The sequence below is a fragment of the Enoplosus armatus genome, chromosome 3, assembly GCF_043641665.1.
Source record: "Enoplosus armatus isolate fEnoArm2 chromosome 3, fEnoArm2.hap1, whole genome shotgun sequence".
Lineage (NCBI taxonomy): Eukaryota > Metazoa > Chordata > Actinopteri > Centrarchiformes > Enoplosidae > Enoplosus > Enoplosus armatus.
In genome coordinates, this window is record NC_092182.1 from 21141634 (window position 1) to 21157928 (window position 16295).

At 40.3% G+C, this 16295-nt stretch overlaps 1 protein-coding gene across 1 annotated transcript; it reads left to right on the forward strand.

Annotated features, from left to right (window-relative positions):
- The first annotated feature begins 8991 nt into the window (after window positions 1-8991).
- On the forward strand, window positions 8992-15922 carry LOC139282506 (synaptotagmin-2-like). The gene is made up of 8 exons (XM_070902259.1): window positions 8992-9196; window positions 9330-9487; window positions 11573-11704; window positions 12475-12642; window positions 13450-13617; window positions 14106-14223; window positions 15432-15565; window positions 15707-15922. The coding sequence occupies exons 1-8, from the start codon at window positions 8992-8994 to the stop codon at window positions 15920-15922; spliced, it is 1299 nt and encodes a 432-aa protein (XP_070758360.1).
- Window positions 15923-16295: the final 373 nt, after the last annotated feature.

Genomic DNA, 16295 nt, shown 5'->3' on the forward strand with positions numbered 1-16295 from the left:
CCAGTTTCAGGGAAGCCATGTATAAAGGAATATAATTAAGACAAAAAACAAACCCCAACATTATTTAACACACAACTTTAAGGGGTGCCCTGGTGGAGCTCTCTCCTCTCATTTCCTGTCATCTATTTACCGTCAAATCTTCAGAGGAGGCATAGGATGCCCCAAAACATACAGCTTTAAAAGTAATTGTATACATTTTTACAGTCTGGATAATTGTTTAGCTTTTAGACAAACATAGGCCGGGATGTTTGGGCTTTTGTTGGCCCAGCAGCCCTAATAATTGGCTTTGTTTGCTTTGTTGATAAACCATTTGGAGGGAGAAATCCTTAAATTACGTCAGTTTTAACCTCCTAAGACCCAAGCTCTATCTTAATTTCTCTTTGCTATTTGGGCTTATTGGGACCTGATAAGTATAAAAACTAAGCATCATCTGTTGACATGATGTAGTTCCACATACGGGGACAATTTTGAATTTCCATATAAGCAGAATTAAGTATTATGGTATAACCCAAAATGTGATGTCCACATATGTGGATGCCAGGTCTTAGGAGGTTAAGCAATTATGGCTTTACTCACATGATCATGTTGACATTGACTGAGTTGTCACAGCTCCTCCTGTCCTTCACTGAGGAGACTGACACTGTAGTATCAGCCATCCACCCACTCAACACACTCCACAACAAATCCACCCGGTGTTTACAGACACACACACACAGGCAAACACAGACACACCATCACCTTGTTGACCCACTGCTACTTCCAAGACACCCAAACACTGCAGCTCATGCACAGAGCCAACTACGGCCATATGGTGCTTTCTGTTTGCTGTTGTCTACGCTGCAGTAATGATGGGCCAGAGTACGACCAGTGCCTTAAGTGTGTGTGTGTGTGTGTGAGAGAGAGAGATACAGAGAGGGAGATAGCAGTGAGGCAGAAAGGGCTAGAATGATAGAAGTAAAAGATGAGAGCAAAGAGGAGAGGGAGAAGCAAGGCATGGCAGGAAATGGAGGAAGAGTGTGAGCAGCTGACTGTTGGATAAACTGCCTTCTGGCTGTGTTTCTCTGTTACACCCCTGCATTGCAGCACTCCCTGCAGGAGCTGAGAGGGCGCAGTCTTTTCCACATCCTCTCTGCGGCCTCAGAGGAGACAAATCATCTCGACCAAAACGTCCCGGAACAACTCAGCACCGACACATGTTGGCAGCAGCTGCTCTCTGCATATGCTCGTTATCTGGGGCTTTGATAGTGGTTGTGTTGCTGTTGATCGACGTCCCAGCGCAGCACAGTCCTCGGGCCTGACTCATCTTTTGTGTAGAGGACGACTAGAGAGAGGGGGAGAGCTTTACTCATTCACAGATGCTCTGAGGAAATAAGATTGCCAGGGAGGAGCTGGAGTATCCCACAATGCACTGGGAGTCCAAGTGAACCAATCCTACTGTACTATCACTGCTTCAGTTAATAATGCATTATGACCTTGCACTAAACTCTGTCAGGCACCAAAGCTGCTGAGTCAAGAGGCAGAGATTTATCATATCTGGTTAAGAACATCAGCTGAATACATCCGGTGACCACATCCAGAATCATGAAACATCATTACTTTAACTGTAACATTTTGTTTTTAAACAAACTTGTTATCTGGCTGCTGTTGATTATTCTTTTAAACGTTAATGTTCCATTTTTTTGTTGATCTTCTTGTGTTGATCTTGAGAAGAAGAATAGTCCAGATGAATGAAATCTCTGTATTGTGTTTTAGCAAAACACGTCATTCAAATTATTTGCAAAGCACATAATGCAGCCTTAAATGATTTTCTACGAGGCAAAGTCAAATTTGATTTCACTTAGAATAATGTGGCTAATTGTCTTATGTCAGATATGAATTGACTCTCTTTCTGTACAATAGTACTTCTTGGTTTGGCTCTCTGCCATTAACATTTTCTCAATTTTTCCTGTTTGCTTGATTTCACGATGAAGGCTGAGTTTACTGTGTCCTAAATCTACTTTTGAGTGAATTAAGTTATTGTTGTTGCCAAGTTTGCTCTTCTGACAATGCAGATGTATTGTGGGTGCAGCCATACTTAAATTATTTTAAATGCCACTGTATAATTACTGACTGTAGGAACTTTCCATGATCAGTGAGCTGGGAGTGTGTCCTTTAACTTGCAGGCACAGTTTCAAATCTCCTAACAGCACAGACCCTAACCTCTAAAGAGGAGCATTAAAGCTGTGTGTAATGGAGTTTGAATATGTCCTACCACGTTTACCACATATCGATCCTTATTTCTTTTCCATTTTCCCTGTCACTCTCTGCCAACAAACTGAAAACAACTAGAACATTTCTGGCTCTGTTTAAAGGTAACAAAACCCGCACTGGCACCTCCTTTGTACTCTTCAGTTTTTGAATGGATTAAACAAACAAGATATTACATTACGTTATTATTTCTTTGCACGGGGGCCACATGTGTTTGCTTCCAGTCGTGAACACCGCCTCTTTTGCTCACCTGGAGGCTCGTCTGGGGCGGGGGGGGGGGGGTGACCTCTCGTTCAGGAATTATTGTTTGTTTATATTCTTGTTTATTTAACTGCAGGGAAAATATTCCAAGCAGCAGAGAAGGGGGGGGGGGTGCTTGGTTGCAGTGAGTTCAAGGACAATGACAGAAGGTACTGTCACTAATGTGTGTTTAATAAGAAGCTGCATAATGTAGCCTACTACATTGTGGACTACTCTTGTTGGCCTGTTAGCCACGTTAGCTCCACAGTTTATGTTTACAACCCTACCCACGTTATTTCCTACCACATCACACAAGTAAATGTTGCCAGGTGAAATCCAGTCAAGAGAATAGGGTATTTTCCAAAATGTAGGTCTATTCCTTTAAAGCACCCCAAGGTTTCAGAGGTAGGTTATGTTTACTTTTTGCCTTTAAGTATCTCAATCCTGAAACCACAAACCAGCAAAATCACCCTCCTAACTTCACTTTTCTGCTTCAGTTCTCCCACATGCCATGTCACACCCACCTCAGTCTACCAAATTCAATCATTTCTAATTTGAGTTGATGGCAAGGTCACTTAGCTCACTCCTAGAATGAAAATGCTTAGAGAATCTGATGAAAGAGGAAACTGATGCAAGTGTGACATCCAGCCTTTATAAAGAAAAAGACTTCAGCGATCTTGAACATTTTTGTACAAAGTTACAGCTAAATGTTTTATTTAAAAACTGTTGTCTGTGTCACTTTTATTTTGCTAAAAGCATTTAGCAGATGAAAAGTGATGTGGGGGAAACATGGAAGAGAAATATCTCAGGGCATTACTTTGCAGGAAATTGCTAAAAAAAACAAAAAGGACGCTCTGTGATGCAGCAATTTTGTGTGAGATCCATGCCCCCCTCTGGCAGAAGAAGCTCATTGCACTATAACCTGAAGTGAGAGGAGCCACCTCACACTGGCTCCTGACAGCTGCTAGCTGAACATGAGCACACAGAGAGGTATTTCCCCAAGGAGAGCGAGGAGGGAAAGAGGGTTTAAGGAGAGAGCTGTGGAAAAAGATTGAAAGCTGGAACGGAAAAGGGCTCAAATATGTACAGAAGTAACTACATGAGGGATGTTTTCATGCATTTGTTGATTTGAAACTACTTTATCATGCAGAATGAATATGAAAAGTGAGGCCTAATACTCTCATCTCTATGCATGCATAGATTTCTTTGTCACACATCAGTTGTTTCATGATGTAATGGTTTTAGCTCGACACTGCGGGCTGCATTTTTGTATTGTAACCGGAGAAGATGCTTTGCAATCTGCTCACTTCCAATTATCATTGACGAGTCTCCAGAGGGATCAGTGAAAGGCAGACGAGTTGACCTAATCATTTTTGGTTTCAGTTGTTTGTTCTGAATGGGTTTAACAAGGAGGGATCTCTCCAGAGGGTTATATCACACTTCTGAGATCAATTGTTGGGATCCAATTCATTGTATGAGCTCAGCGTGATAGCATTTGGAGCTGATGTGGTAAAGTCAGCACACCCTTAAGACAGCTGACCTACTACCTACCTTGCTTGTTCTCCATCTCTGATCTGTGCAAACTGTGGCTTTATTCAACCCCCGCCCCCCACTCCGAGGCTTGTGCATATTGATCTTTTACAACTGCCCTCCAATGCTAGACCAAAGAGTGGCATGCTGCAATCAGCTGTGTGAGCAGCATCACAAATGAGGTTGGGGGGAGAGAGCGAGAGAGAGAGAGAAAAAGAGGTAAAGAGGCTGTGTGCATGAGTACATTGAGGGAGAGACAGAGAGAGAGTAGGGAGGTGTGTGATGGGAGGGTGGAAAATGGGGGAGATGGTGTGCATTGGAAGAGGAGGAGGAGGAGGAGGAGGAGGAGGGGTGTAGTGCTGCAGTGGAGAGAAGTGAGAGGAGACTGCAGTCTCTGCTTATGGGAGAGATCAGACTATGTTACCACAGCTCTGAGGGACTGTAGCTCATACAGTTATTGGTGTTGGATGGGCCACCTCACGAAGGGGAATACCACATCTGACTGGTGAGTCTTGTTTTGGAGATCTTTTTAAATTAAAGGTGCAGTTATGTGACATGAATACAATCAAAACGTACAACTAGAGGACAGCTATCTTAGAGGATCCTCTGCATTTTCAAACTTAGTGAGCCAAACTCCTACACTGTGACTGTATTACTCTGTACCTGAATATCCTTGTGACTCAGGATGTGTCAGTCAGAGCCTTTTTTTTTGTTGTGGCTGAGTGATGCTGGCCAGTGATGAGCTGCAGAAATCAAAGGCAGATAAGGACTGTGTTAATGGCACAGAGGTAAACACTAGGCTAAAACAAGCAGGGGGGTGTTTGGTGTGTTAAGTATTCAGCCGCTATCCTCATCAGTCCTTATTTGAATGCCAACAGAAGGCATATTCTAAGTAATGGAAGTTGTAGTGTTGAGTTATTCCAGAGTTGGATCAGGAACGCAGGAATTATCCTGAATTTTGTGTTTATTACATCTGCTGACATGTTTTGTTAGAAGTGATGATTTCTTGTATAGACATCAAGTGACTGTTTTTGGGATGAACCCTTGGTGCAGCTTAAACTTTATTCATAATCATCAATCAATCAAGTTTATTTGTCACATGTAGTCACATAAGGTACAATCACAGTGAATCCCACCATCAAACATCGTAGCAGAGCAGAGCAGAGCAGTCGTCATTCACATCATGCCCATGCCCACCGCTCAGGCAATGACTTGACACTGGCCTTGAGCCAATTGGTTATTTGATTGGCTGGTCTCCTCGGCTATAGCCAGGTTGTGGGCAATCCTGGATAGCTGATAGACACTATCAGGATTGCTTAGCAACAATAATCTGCCGGTCCACAGCACACGGGCCTCTATTGTACTGTATGTGAAAGGCACGCTTTGGACCACACATCCGTACGATGAGAGAGTCGACGCTACGATACACATGTTGGAATGCAATACGTATTGATCTGTGGCCTGTGAGTCGATGAAGATGACGTTACATCATGATCGTGTTTGCCAGACGTTGACAGAGAAGTCTGCTGGTTCACTTTCATGTTGTGATACAGAAATCGTCACATGCACTATGTACATATATGTATATATACATATACAGACATACATATACATTGTCATTGTATATCTTTTTTATTTTTATTGTCCCCTTAAATATTGTAAATGTATATATACAGTATATATATATTTTTTTAATATCTTTATTTGTACATACTGCTCATTCTAAATTTATTCTTCTCTTCTACTCTTGAATGGGAGCAACTGGTGTAATTTCCCCCCGGGGATCAATAAAGTATTTCTGATTCTGATTCTGATTCTTATGCACTGTGAGCCTATTTAGATAAGAAAATAACTCACTGCATATCTTTCTAATTTGACACATAAACCCTGCACTCAGTTGTTGTGCTTTGCTCGTTTAAACAGCGGATGGAAATTGTCTTTTAAACTGAGACAGATCATTTTCTTTTAGTGCTTTTTGAGGGAGATAAAATAAAAATCCTCTGGATAGCTCTGAACATTTGAGAGTGATACATACACACACACACACACACACACACACATACTCCCACATACACACACTCAGACACATGCAGGCAATTTGTTTTATGTTTTATTCACGCTGAGTGTTTTGTGCATTTTTATTTTATCATTTTCTCTTTTTACGTTTTAAGCCTCTCTACCTCCACATAGTTCTTGCTTGACAGTCGTACTGTAACAGTGATATTAAGCTACGAAGGAATAAAACATTTCCTGACCTTTTCTGTCAAAGCACTTCCTTCCACTAACCCTCCTTCGAATTATTCACCCTGAAGCAAAAACACACAAACATGGAGACATTATATCTGCAGAACAAGTCAACAACAGTCAAGTTGCTAATTACTGTTTATCATTATGTTGCACTGGTGGGGGGCATGAAAGCATAAAGGCAGCGTCCAAATCACGATGTTCGGTACTGAAAATAATACCAGCCTATGAGACTAGTAGATCCCAGAAGTATACTGCAGTAAAAACATTCTTGCTGACAGAATCTAAACCACCAAACTGCTTTTGCTCCCAATGTCCTTATTAGTGCAATATTATTGTCTGCTTTATGTAATCTAATAAATGACCACAAAAAGAGGGATTTATTATTCTCTGCTGCAAATAATGCACTGATTCTAATTTAATCCAAAGTCAGTTGATGCTATAGCTGTCGACTCTGTCCAGTTATCTGCAGCAAGCCTCATTTAGACCAGAGTATCAACACCTTCATGCTCAGCAATAAATGCTAATGGCATGCTGGTGTCGCTCATAGTTATGCAAAGAGGAAACTGAGAATAAATGATATAATGGTCATTTGGGGCTGGTAGGTAAATAGATTTTGTCAGCTGTTGTTCTGTTTGCGGTCAATTGAATTTCCAGAGGATAAAAAAGGTGAAACATTGTGAAGAGACACTTTTTAGCTTTACTGTTTAGTTTATTCTTCTAAGGGCTCCAACTAATGATTAATCTGCGACTAATTGATTGATTGTTTGGTCTTATCTTCTCTGACCAACAGTCCAAAACCTGAAAATATTTAATTTACAATCACAAAAGATTATAAAAAAGCTAATTGTGGAAAAGCTGCAAATCGTCACATTTGAGAATCAGCTGGTTATTTCAGTTCTGTTTCTCTTATTGTATTTTATTTGCATGCTTGCCTCTACGTTTCATTCACAGACTCCATACTACCTTCATCGTCTATCCCAGCATGCATTTCTTGATGGCAGGAAACAGGATTAAAACTCAAACACATAAACAGACAAAAAAAATGTTTCAAATCCATGTAACACAGGAGACTGGTTCAAACCGAGGAGTCAAGATCGATACCACTCTTATGTCTGTACAGTAAATATAGAGCCAGTTAGCTTAGCTTAGCATAAAGACTGGAGAGAGCTAGCCTGGCTCTATCCAAAGGTAATATCCGCCTACCTGCTAATTAATACATCATATCGCATTTGTGTAATTCATACAAAAACCGAACTGTAAAAACAAGTTCCAGTTTTACTGGCAATTAACTTTTGGACAGAAACATCTGTTTCCTGCTTGTTTCCAGTCTTTATGCTAAACTAGCCTAGCCATCTCCTGGCTCCTGGTATCAGGCTCCTGGTATCATTTCTGTCTGTTCAACATGAACAGACAGAAATGATACTGTAGAGGTATTGACCTTCTCTATTATTCCTTTAACAACTGAGCTACCATCCATCTACCTGTTTTGTGGAGAACGCCTTTAATTCTGTGATAGCTCTGTTAAGGTCCAGGTCTCTCTCTGGGTCTCCTTTAGTTCTGGCAGATCGTTGTTTTCAGAGGGGCCGGCGAGCTCCCCTCACTTTCTGCTCATTCTTCACACAGACAGTAAATTCTCTCATTATCAACACAATGGATGTGTTTAGTCTCAAATTTCTTTTATATCCCATGAGATTTCTCAGTTGAGAATTTGTGTTCACTTACTTAACTGATTTCTGTTTAATCCTTCACTGAGTGGTTGATTGTGGTGACTCGCAGATATTTCACAGAGCCGAGTAGCTCTTGATCTCATCATCTCTCAAACAAATGGGATCCTCTTGATCCATTAGTCACTTACTAAAGGAGTAACAATATATCAGGAATGAAAAGCTTTTAAGTAGAATTACAACAAATTACTGATTGATTATTTTTCTTTTTTTGTTTGAAGGAATCGTTTAGTAACATTTGGGAAATATGCTCATTCACTTTCTTTCTAAGAGTGGGATAAAGAGATCAATATCACTCTCACGTCTTTGCTTCCAGTGCCAAACTGGAGTCGGGAGGCGGTTTAAGCTTAGCTTAGCATAAAGACTATAAACAGGGGGAAACAGCTAGCCACATTTCAAAAATTCTCCCACTAACACTTTTAAAGGTGTGTTCAGACCGAGTGTGAAGCAAATTTTTGCCCCACACCATTCGCCGAATTTGACCACTGGACTGTTTGTGCAGTCTGTGTTGATTGAAACACACTAATGTGCCAACTGTCCAGACATTAGCTGTAAGCTAGCTAGCAACGGATGCAACGGCCGTATGCGTGCGACAGTGTACCTGTGTGTTTGTGTTCAGCTCAGACGCAGATTGATCTCAGAAGTCCCCAGGAACTCCAGTTCTTTCTGTTATTCCCCTCCAGTCTCTCCCCTTTTACCTTTAATCTCTGTAGATTCATAAAGCCCTGGGATTACCCATATCTTGTACTCAAATTACAAATTGCACCTAATTGCAAGATATTATTGTGTTTGAAATTCAGAAAAATTCAGTGAACTTCTGTAACAACAAACCTTTGGAGAAAGTATTACTTGGAGGTCTTTTAATACAAATTTATTAAGATAATTTACTTTTGTTCCATATCTCACCACTGAGGTCAGCACAGTACAGTTGTTTGCCATTTCTTATCCTCCCATTTTGTCTGATCTGTGTGTGCCTCAGGGACGCTGCACCTAGTCTTTGACAATGAAGTTCAACTTGTTCAGAAGGCCACAGCCCGTGGCGGCCGCCGAGCCCACCGGTGCCACCACCATGACCATGGCTCCCACCTCGGCTTTCATCTCCACCTCCGCGCCGGACACCTCTGGCTCCAACAACACAGAGATCAACAAGAACGACATGTTTGAGGAGATCAAGAGCAAATTCTTGAATGAAATTGATAAAATCCCATGTAAGCAATGCTGCAGTGCATCTCCACTTTCTGCTGAGATTCAAAATGTTCACATTTCACAAACAATTGTGAGAAACACCAAAGTTACCAATCAATCTAAAATTTCCCTCTGTTGTTGTTCTGAAACTGACAGTGCCTCCATGGGCTCTGATTGCCATCGCTGTAGTGGCCGCGTTGCTCATCCTCACCTGCTGCTTCTGCATAATCAAAAAATGCTGCTGCAAGAAGAAGAAGAACAAGAAAGGGAAGAAGGGCAAGGATGGCTTCAACATGAAGAACATGCAGGGCGAGGTATGATGCCTGAAAAGTCAGAGTGACAGGATGTTTTGGGTGATGTTTTGCATCTTCCTTTCTACAACAATTTAAAATTCAAGCTTTTATTGTTATTTCTGACATTTATTGCTGAATTCTGTATTGATTTAAAAATGTCTCTAGCTAACCAAATTTGATCTTTTACCAGCAGCTTGTATAACCCAGGCTGTAGAGGACACAAGGAGAGCTCTCTTCCCCTCCATTTATTTGATGTTGTTGTGGTGGTCGTTTAAATGTGTGACGTACTCCATTGTGGCCCCTGGTGAAAAATGACACTCTTTGTTACGGGGGTGACAAAGAATAATGAAGTGGAAAGTTTCTTGTGACAAGCCGCAAGTACAAAAATATGCATTTTATAATTAAAGATAATGGTTGAAGGGACGAGACCTGCGGAAATATTTGGGAGATTTTGAAAGCCAAGTAAATCAGAGGATAAATGTTAGAAGAGCCAGTGTTTCATTTGAGGGACTAATCAACTAACACCACCATATATTGCCCTGAGATCCAGTGACAGTTAATTAAAGCAATCAATTACTTGTGTCCACAATGTGAATTTACTGTTCCCAGTCAAAAACAAGCGTGTCATTTCTCATCATAATTGTGGTGGTGGTGTTGACTGCCTCTCTAGTGTGTTTGGTGTCTTGTGAGTTGAATCTCTTCCTCTCTCTGCTCTCCTCCTTTTTTCCCCTGCTTTGTGTCTGTCTTGTGTGTGCCTCGTGTTACTTGACTGTGGTGGACTCCCGCTCTACGGTAGGTGGATAGCTCACGTTGACGCTCTCTGGCCCCCGGGGCGGAGGGGGTTTCATGGAATGAAAGTCGTAGCTTCCTTTGCTTTTATTTTGTGTTTGTTATGACAGCTTGAGAATGTAACAATAATGGAAAGCTATGATGTGCTCCATAAACCCCAGAGAGGAGAGTCTAACCATCTTACGCATTGTTCCTGGGACAATGTAACTGTAACTCACACCAATATGGAAAGTATTGGACTAAGAGATGATATGCAAGACACTTTTAACACTATTAATCTATGCATGTGATGAAGGGCATGGTTGGTTGTTTGGGAGACATGAAAACGGTGATGATAAAACTGCATGAAAAGCCAAATACTTGCAAATCTGTCCTTTTGATTGTAACACTCGAGGAGGAGGTGGGATGTGGAGACAATGGATGGCCTGAAAATAAAAAAGTTAAACATTTCAAAGTCGTGGTCACCATGGCAATGAGACTTTAATTTAACTACAATAATAACACTGCAGCAATACGACTCTTTACATTATTCAAATAGCTGGCTGTGCCCTTTAAACCTGAACCATTTATTGTAATAATGGTGAGCTGAAAAAAGAGGCGTATCTTTGGTGCCACATAGATTTCGAGGTGAAGCAAGGAATGCAGGATAAAAAAGGGTTTGGGATTTTACCTTGAAATATGAAAGTTGTGAATGTAGGGTTTAACAAAACAATTAATTTCAAATCCTGCTAAAAGCAGTAGGTTATTTGAAAGCCATCTCTCTTGCACTGGACATTACGTCTTATTTGCCTTTTATAATTTTAATATGCATTGGCATTCGCTGTTGTGAGCTAGTTCCTGTGGGGTTTTTATATAAACATTCACCTCCTTGTTCATTCGGTGAAATCAAAGCTCTTTGACAAACAAGAGAAATATGCTAATATCTGACTTAATTGGAAAACTGTTGCATTTATTACCCCTCTTAGTGGAACTAGCATGCAAAGCCTCCACTGACTCTGGCTGTCACTGTACTGCACAAGCATGTCGAAGGAATTGCCCAATGATCCAAAAACACTGAGAGGACAAGATGTGCAGAAAGTATAAACATGTATTTATGTGTTACCAATAGAGATTTCTCACTTTGTAAATGATAAATCCCTGGTTATTATCATCAGGTGCTGTGCAGGTAAGCAGTAACCAAAACATGTATCTCCCACGTAAAAACTCCTGGAGCTCCAGTGTCTGTGGCATGCTGGCTGTTGTGGGGAGCCCTGTATTCTGATCCCCGATCCCCCGACCTTTAACACCCTGTTTTGTCTTGTTACCTTCACACCACAGAAACACCAGGATGACGATGATGACGAGGGAGAGACCGGATTAACGGAGGAGGAGAAAGAGGAGGAGGAGAAAGAACAAGAGAAACTGGGGAAGCTGCAATATTCTATAGATTATGACTTTGAGAATGGAAAGGTATGTGGTTATAAATACATCCCACATATTGACAAACTTCAAAATAAATAGTAATCATTTTAAGGATAGTGAACAATTTCAGATGTGTAAGATCTGATCTAAACGTTTTTAATTGCGATTGAAATTTGCCAATATTTAAAGTTTAAAGTATTTAAAGTAATTAAAGTTCAACAATTTGGGAAATCCACTGATTAAATTTCTTACTAACAGTTGGATGAAAAGGGTAACATCCTGCCAGCACCTCTTAAGCTTAGAGGAACTAAAGCTCAGTCAGATATTGTTACCTTCAGACAGAGCCAGGCTGGCTGTTTCCCCCTGCCTTTATGCTAAGCTAAGCTAACAGGCTGCTAGCTGTAGCCCCATATTGAAGGGAAATATGAGAGTGATATCAATCTTCTCATCTAACCCTCGGCAAGAAAACTTATTTCCCAAAGTGTCTCTGTAAAACCTCAGCAGAGCAACAGAGTGATCATTTTAGCAGAAAGCCTAAAAAAATGATATATGGAATAAATGTCTTTGCAATAAATCTGGCTGAGGGAAAAGAGAACACGTTTGTCAAAGATTCAGTAACTTTATCATCATTACTGTGGTGCTCTCAGTAACATATGGTGCTGTCTGAAATTGTCAGATAATGTTATATAACCAATCTCTGCAGCATTGACCCTGACACACAAATGAACGGTCTTAAAACTTAAACTTCAGATTTTCCCCTGATTCTGTCTTGACATGTCCTGTCCCTTACATCCTGCCCACACCTCCTCTGCACACAGCTCACAGTCGGCATCCTTCAAGCTGCGGACCTCATCTCCATGGACTCGGGTGGAACCTCCGATCCTTACGTTAAAGTCCTGCTCCTACCTGAGAAGAAGAAGAAATATGACACCAAAGTCCACAAGAAAACACTGAACCCCGTCTTCAATGAGACATTTGTATTCAAGGTTAGTCTTGTCAGTATGTGCAGCGATGAAACACGTCTACTGTTGGAGAACTCGGTTCAGAAGAGGTGGGAATCCTGTTTTTAATATGAATCGATGCAGCTGTAAACAGAAAGCGAGACAGACATCAAACATTTATGGATGTTAGTGAGCAAGTTTGTGCTGCCAGCGTGTCCCCCTTGTAGTGTGTAAGCGTAATAGGACTGACTGTGTTGTGTCAGGCTTCTCAGGATGTGTGCAGTCACTGGCCTGTGCAGCCTCCATGCTGCTCTTCCCTGTCCTGGCTAATAAAGTCCGCAGGGACTTTACAAGTGGCTCTGGGTCACGCTGGAAGCTCTGCCTGATGCAAAAAAACAAAACTTGTTTTACAGAACTGTTCTCAAACAGAGCTCAAGAGATGTTCATTCCCACATTCAGTGTTTCACTGGGAAGGTTTATTTGACTTACTTTGTTTAATTAATAAATTTATTTTTAAACTTTTTTTACTTGAAAGATTTATTATTAATTTCATATGTCTAGACCAAAAAAAGGATGTTATAGAATTGTCCTCATCTTCATTCAAGAAAGTCAGCTGGAACCTTTTATCTTTTCTAATCTTCTCATCTTTCTTTGATGTTTAAATCAGAGATCATATGTAATTTAATTTAATTTGTTTTGTCATAAAAGTTCATGTGAACACGTGGTGAATTATTAAAATTCCTCTTGAACATATGAAAGGTTTTAATTTGCTTTTACCGTCATATAATCACTAATGGAAAAAATATAAGGTGTCAAGGTTTAAAACAACGCATTATTGTGTCTGTCGATCAGGTGCCCTACGAGGAGCTCGGTGGGAAGACTCTGGTGATGTCTGTTTATGACTACGACCGATTTTCCAAACATGACGTCATTGGAGAGGTGAAGATTCCCATGAACACCATCGACCTCGGACGGCCGATCGAGGAGTGGAAGGATCTGGAGAGCGCTGATCAAGAGGAGGTGCTGTTAAGAATCAAACATTTGAAATGATGCTTTTAAAGAAGACTGAGATAATTGATCGATATAAAGTTGTTAAAAGAGATGTTTTGTGAAAGTGCGCAAACATTCAGACAATCATCAAAATCACAAGTTTCTTGATAACATTGCATGGAATTCTGAGGCTGAGATATCTGTCATTTTTTATACAGAAAAAAAATAACCCCAAATCACCATCTCATTCATCTGTGGATGCTGAAAGCCTCGAGGTTTAAAATATCAAACTATTCTCAATCCAAAGAGAAATGTGCAATTCCAAGCAAGAATTTGTGTGTTGCCACGAGGACAAAAAGACTTTCAGCCCAAATTAAAAACTGCAAGACGTTCAACAGATAGCAGCTGAGAGCATTTTGCTCTAGCCCATCGTCATATTCTAAAACAAGCCGTTTTCTGTTGTTGGCTGATGAGCATGTGTGCTTGTTCTGTCTCTTCTCTCTGTGCTGACTGCTCAGCCTGAGAAACTCGGAGACATCTGCATCTCCCTCCGTTACGTCCCCACCGCCGGGAAACTCACCGTCTGCATCCTGGAGGCGAAGAACCTGAAGAAGATGGACGCCTGTGGATTATCTGGTAGAGAAATTGTTTTGTTTTGTTTTTAAATTACAATGTTGTAAACAGAATCTAGATTACTACACTTTTATTTGGATTGGTGCTGTTGGAAACAGTTTAGGCTTCAATTTGTGTTTTTCTATGGCTGTGGTTTGGAGTGATGTTTCGAAACACATGATGTAACAATAAAAACTACATGTTAGAAGATCACTGTGCTTACGACACTGTTATCATGTGCAAAAAGGCCTAAAACATCAAACAGTAGGCTCCGCACACTTAAATTCAATGCACTTATTTAATGATAAAAGAACCTTGGACCTTCGCTAAGACAAATACTTGACAAAAGGGACACCCAGAGCTTATGATAACTTCAAACAGAGCATGCCTGTGCTTTGTCATGCAAGTACACTTGGGAAATGCAGTTCACAATTGTGATTCAGCAAGGCCAAATACACAGGAAATTCACAGATACAACATATAACATAAAAAATTGGGTGTAAATACAGAAAGTAATCAAAATGATGGAAATACATATGAGAAGTAATAAAAGGGAAGTAAAACAACAGGAAACCTGACATTACAACGACTGATTTATATATTTTGTTACATCTATTATAGATTATATATTTTACTTAACTACACTATACTATATCTCATATTCCATACAATATTATACAGTAATATATTATACTATATTATGTTAATATGTTTTATTACATTCTACGCTATTTTACATTTCTATTATAATTCTATATTAATACATAACAATTTTATATATATATTAGTTTATATATGATTATATATTAGTCTGGTGTATGCTGTTTACATATACTAAACTGGCTGACTCTGCTGCTATTAATCACATCACTTAACCTCTTGTATAGTTTCTGTTTTTTATTTTGAATATTATTTGCTGTATATTTGGAATAGTCAAGTACTTTTCCAGTCTTCACCCTTACATGGTCACACATGTGCTCACTCTTAGATTATATTTCAATACAGTCTCCACTTACAAGTTCTTAAACATTCTAACATCTCGATTTCCATAACAATTTCCATTCTTATTTTGGTTTTATGTACCTCTTATTATCTGCTTTATCTATTCATTTGTACTTATCTCTGCCGTTGTGCTGCTGCAACAATTTCAACAATGGCTCAATATCTAATCTTATCTGACACCAACTTGCACTGATGGTCTCTATTGCTGATCATATCGATGCCCTTTGCAGATCCTTATGTAAAGATCCAGCTGCTGCAGGGGGGCAAGCGTCTGAAGAAAAAGAAGACTACAGTGAAGAAGAACACCCTAAACCCTTACTATAATGAATCCTTCAGCTTTGAAATCCCACTGGAACAGATGCAGGTACAGTACAAGTACAAATATAAGTTTATTATATATAGCTGTGAGGAAAGCAAATTCTTGTTCCTTTTAAATTCACACATGTTTTGATGTTGTGATGACTTGGTAACAGAAACAACACACTCTCTCTTGTTCCCTTCTTAGAAAATCCTGGTGGCGGTCACAGTGTTTGATTATGACAAGATTGGTAAGAATGACGCCATCGGAAAGATCTTCGTGGGCAGTAAGGCGACTGGCCTGGGTCTGAAGCATTGGTCTGACATGCTGGCCAATCCTCGCCGCCCCATTGCCCAGTGGCATCCATTGCAGCCAGAGGAGGATATTGATGGTCAGCTGGCATCCTTGGCTGCAAAGAAGTAACGTGCTCCACCGACCAGCTAATGCACTAACTCAGAAATCCAACCCCCAACCAACCCCTTTGCATGAAACCCATGACTTAACACATGACGACTCGTCATGAAACCTGCTCAGCAAAAAAGAGACATCTTAGAATATCTGCTAATTCATGGTTAAGTCGAGAAAAAAACAAACAAACTCTTTTTAAACATCACATTTCACACATTAGGGTATGCTGAGAAGAGCGGTGTTGAGTTATCAGGTGACTGGTTCCTGAATGATCGACTTTTGGTCTATCTTTCGTTTGAAGAAACTGATTCTTAGGGTGCTGACACTGAATGAAAGTCTTGGTGAAGACAATGCTGGAAATAAAGCTTTAGTTTATAGAGCATGCTTT

What these genes read in the sequence shown, in the direction of transcription:
- LOC139282506 (XM_070902259.1), top strand. Translation starts at nt 8,992, where the DNA reads ATGAAGTTCAACTTGTTCAGAAGGCCACAGCCCGTGGCGGCCGCCGAG. An exon ending in ATGACTTTGAGAATGGAAAG is followed by an intron (nt 11,705 to 12,474) that starts GTATGTGGTTAT and finishes CTCTGCACACAG; the next exon opens with CTCACAGTCGGCATCCTTCA. An exon ending in GGACGCCTGTGGATTATCTG is followed by an intron (nt 14,224 to 15,431) that starts GTAGAGAAATTG and finishes TGCCCTTTGCAG; the next exon opens with ATCCTTATGTAAAGATCCAG.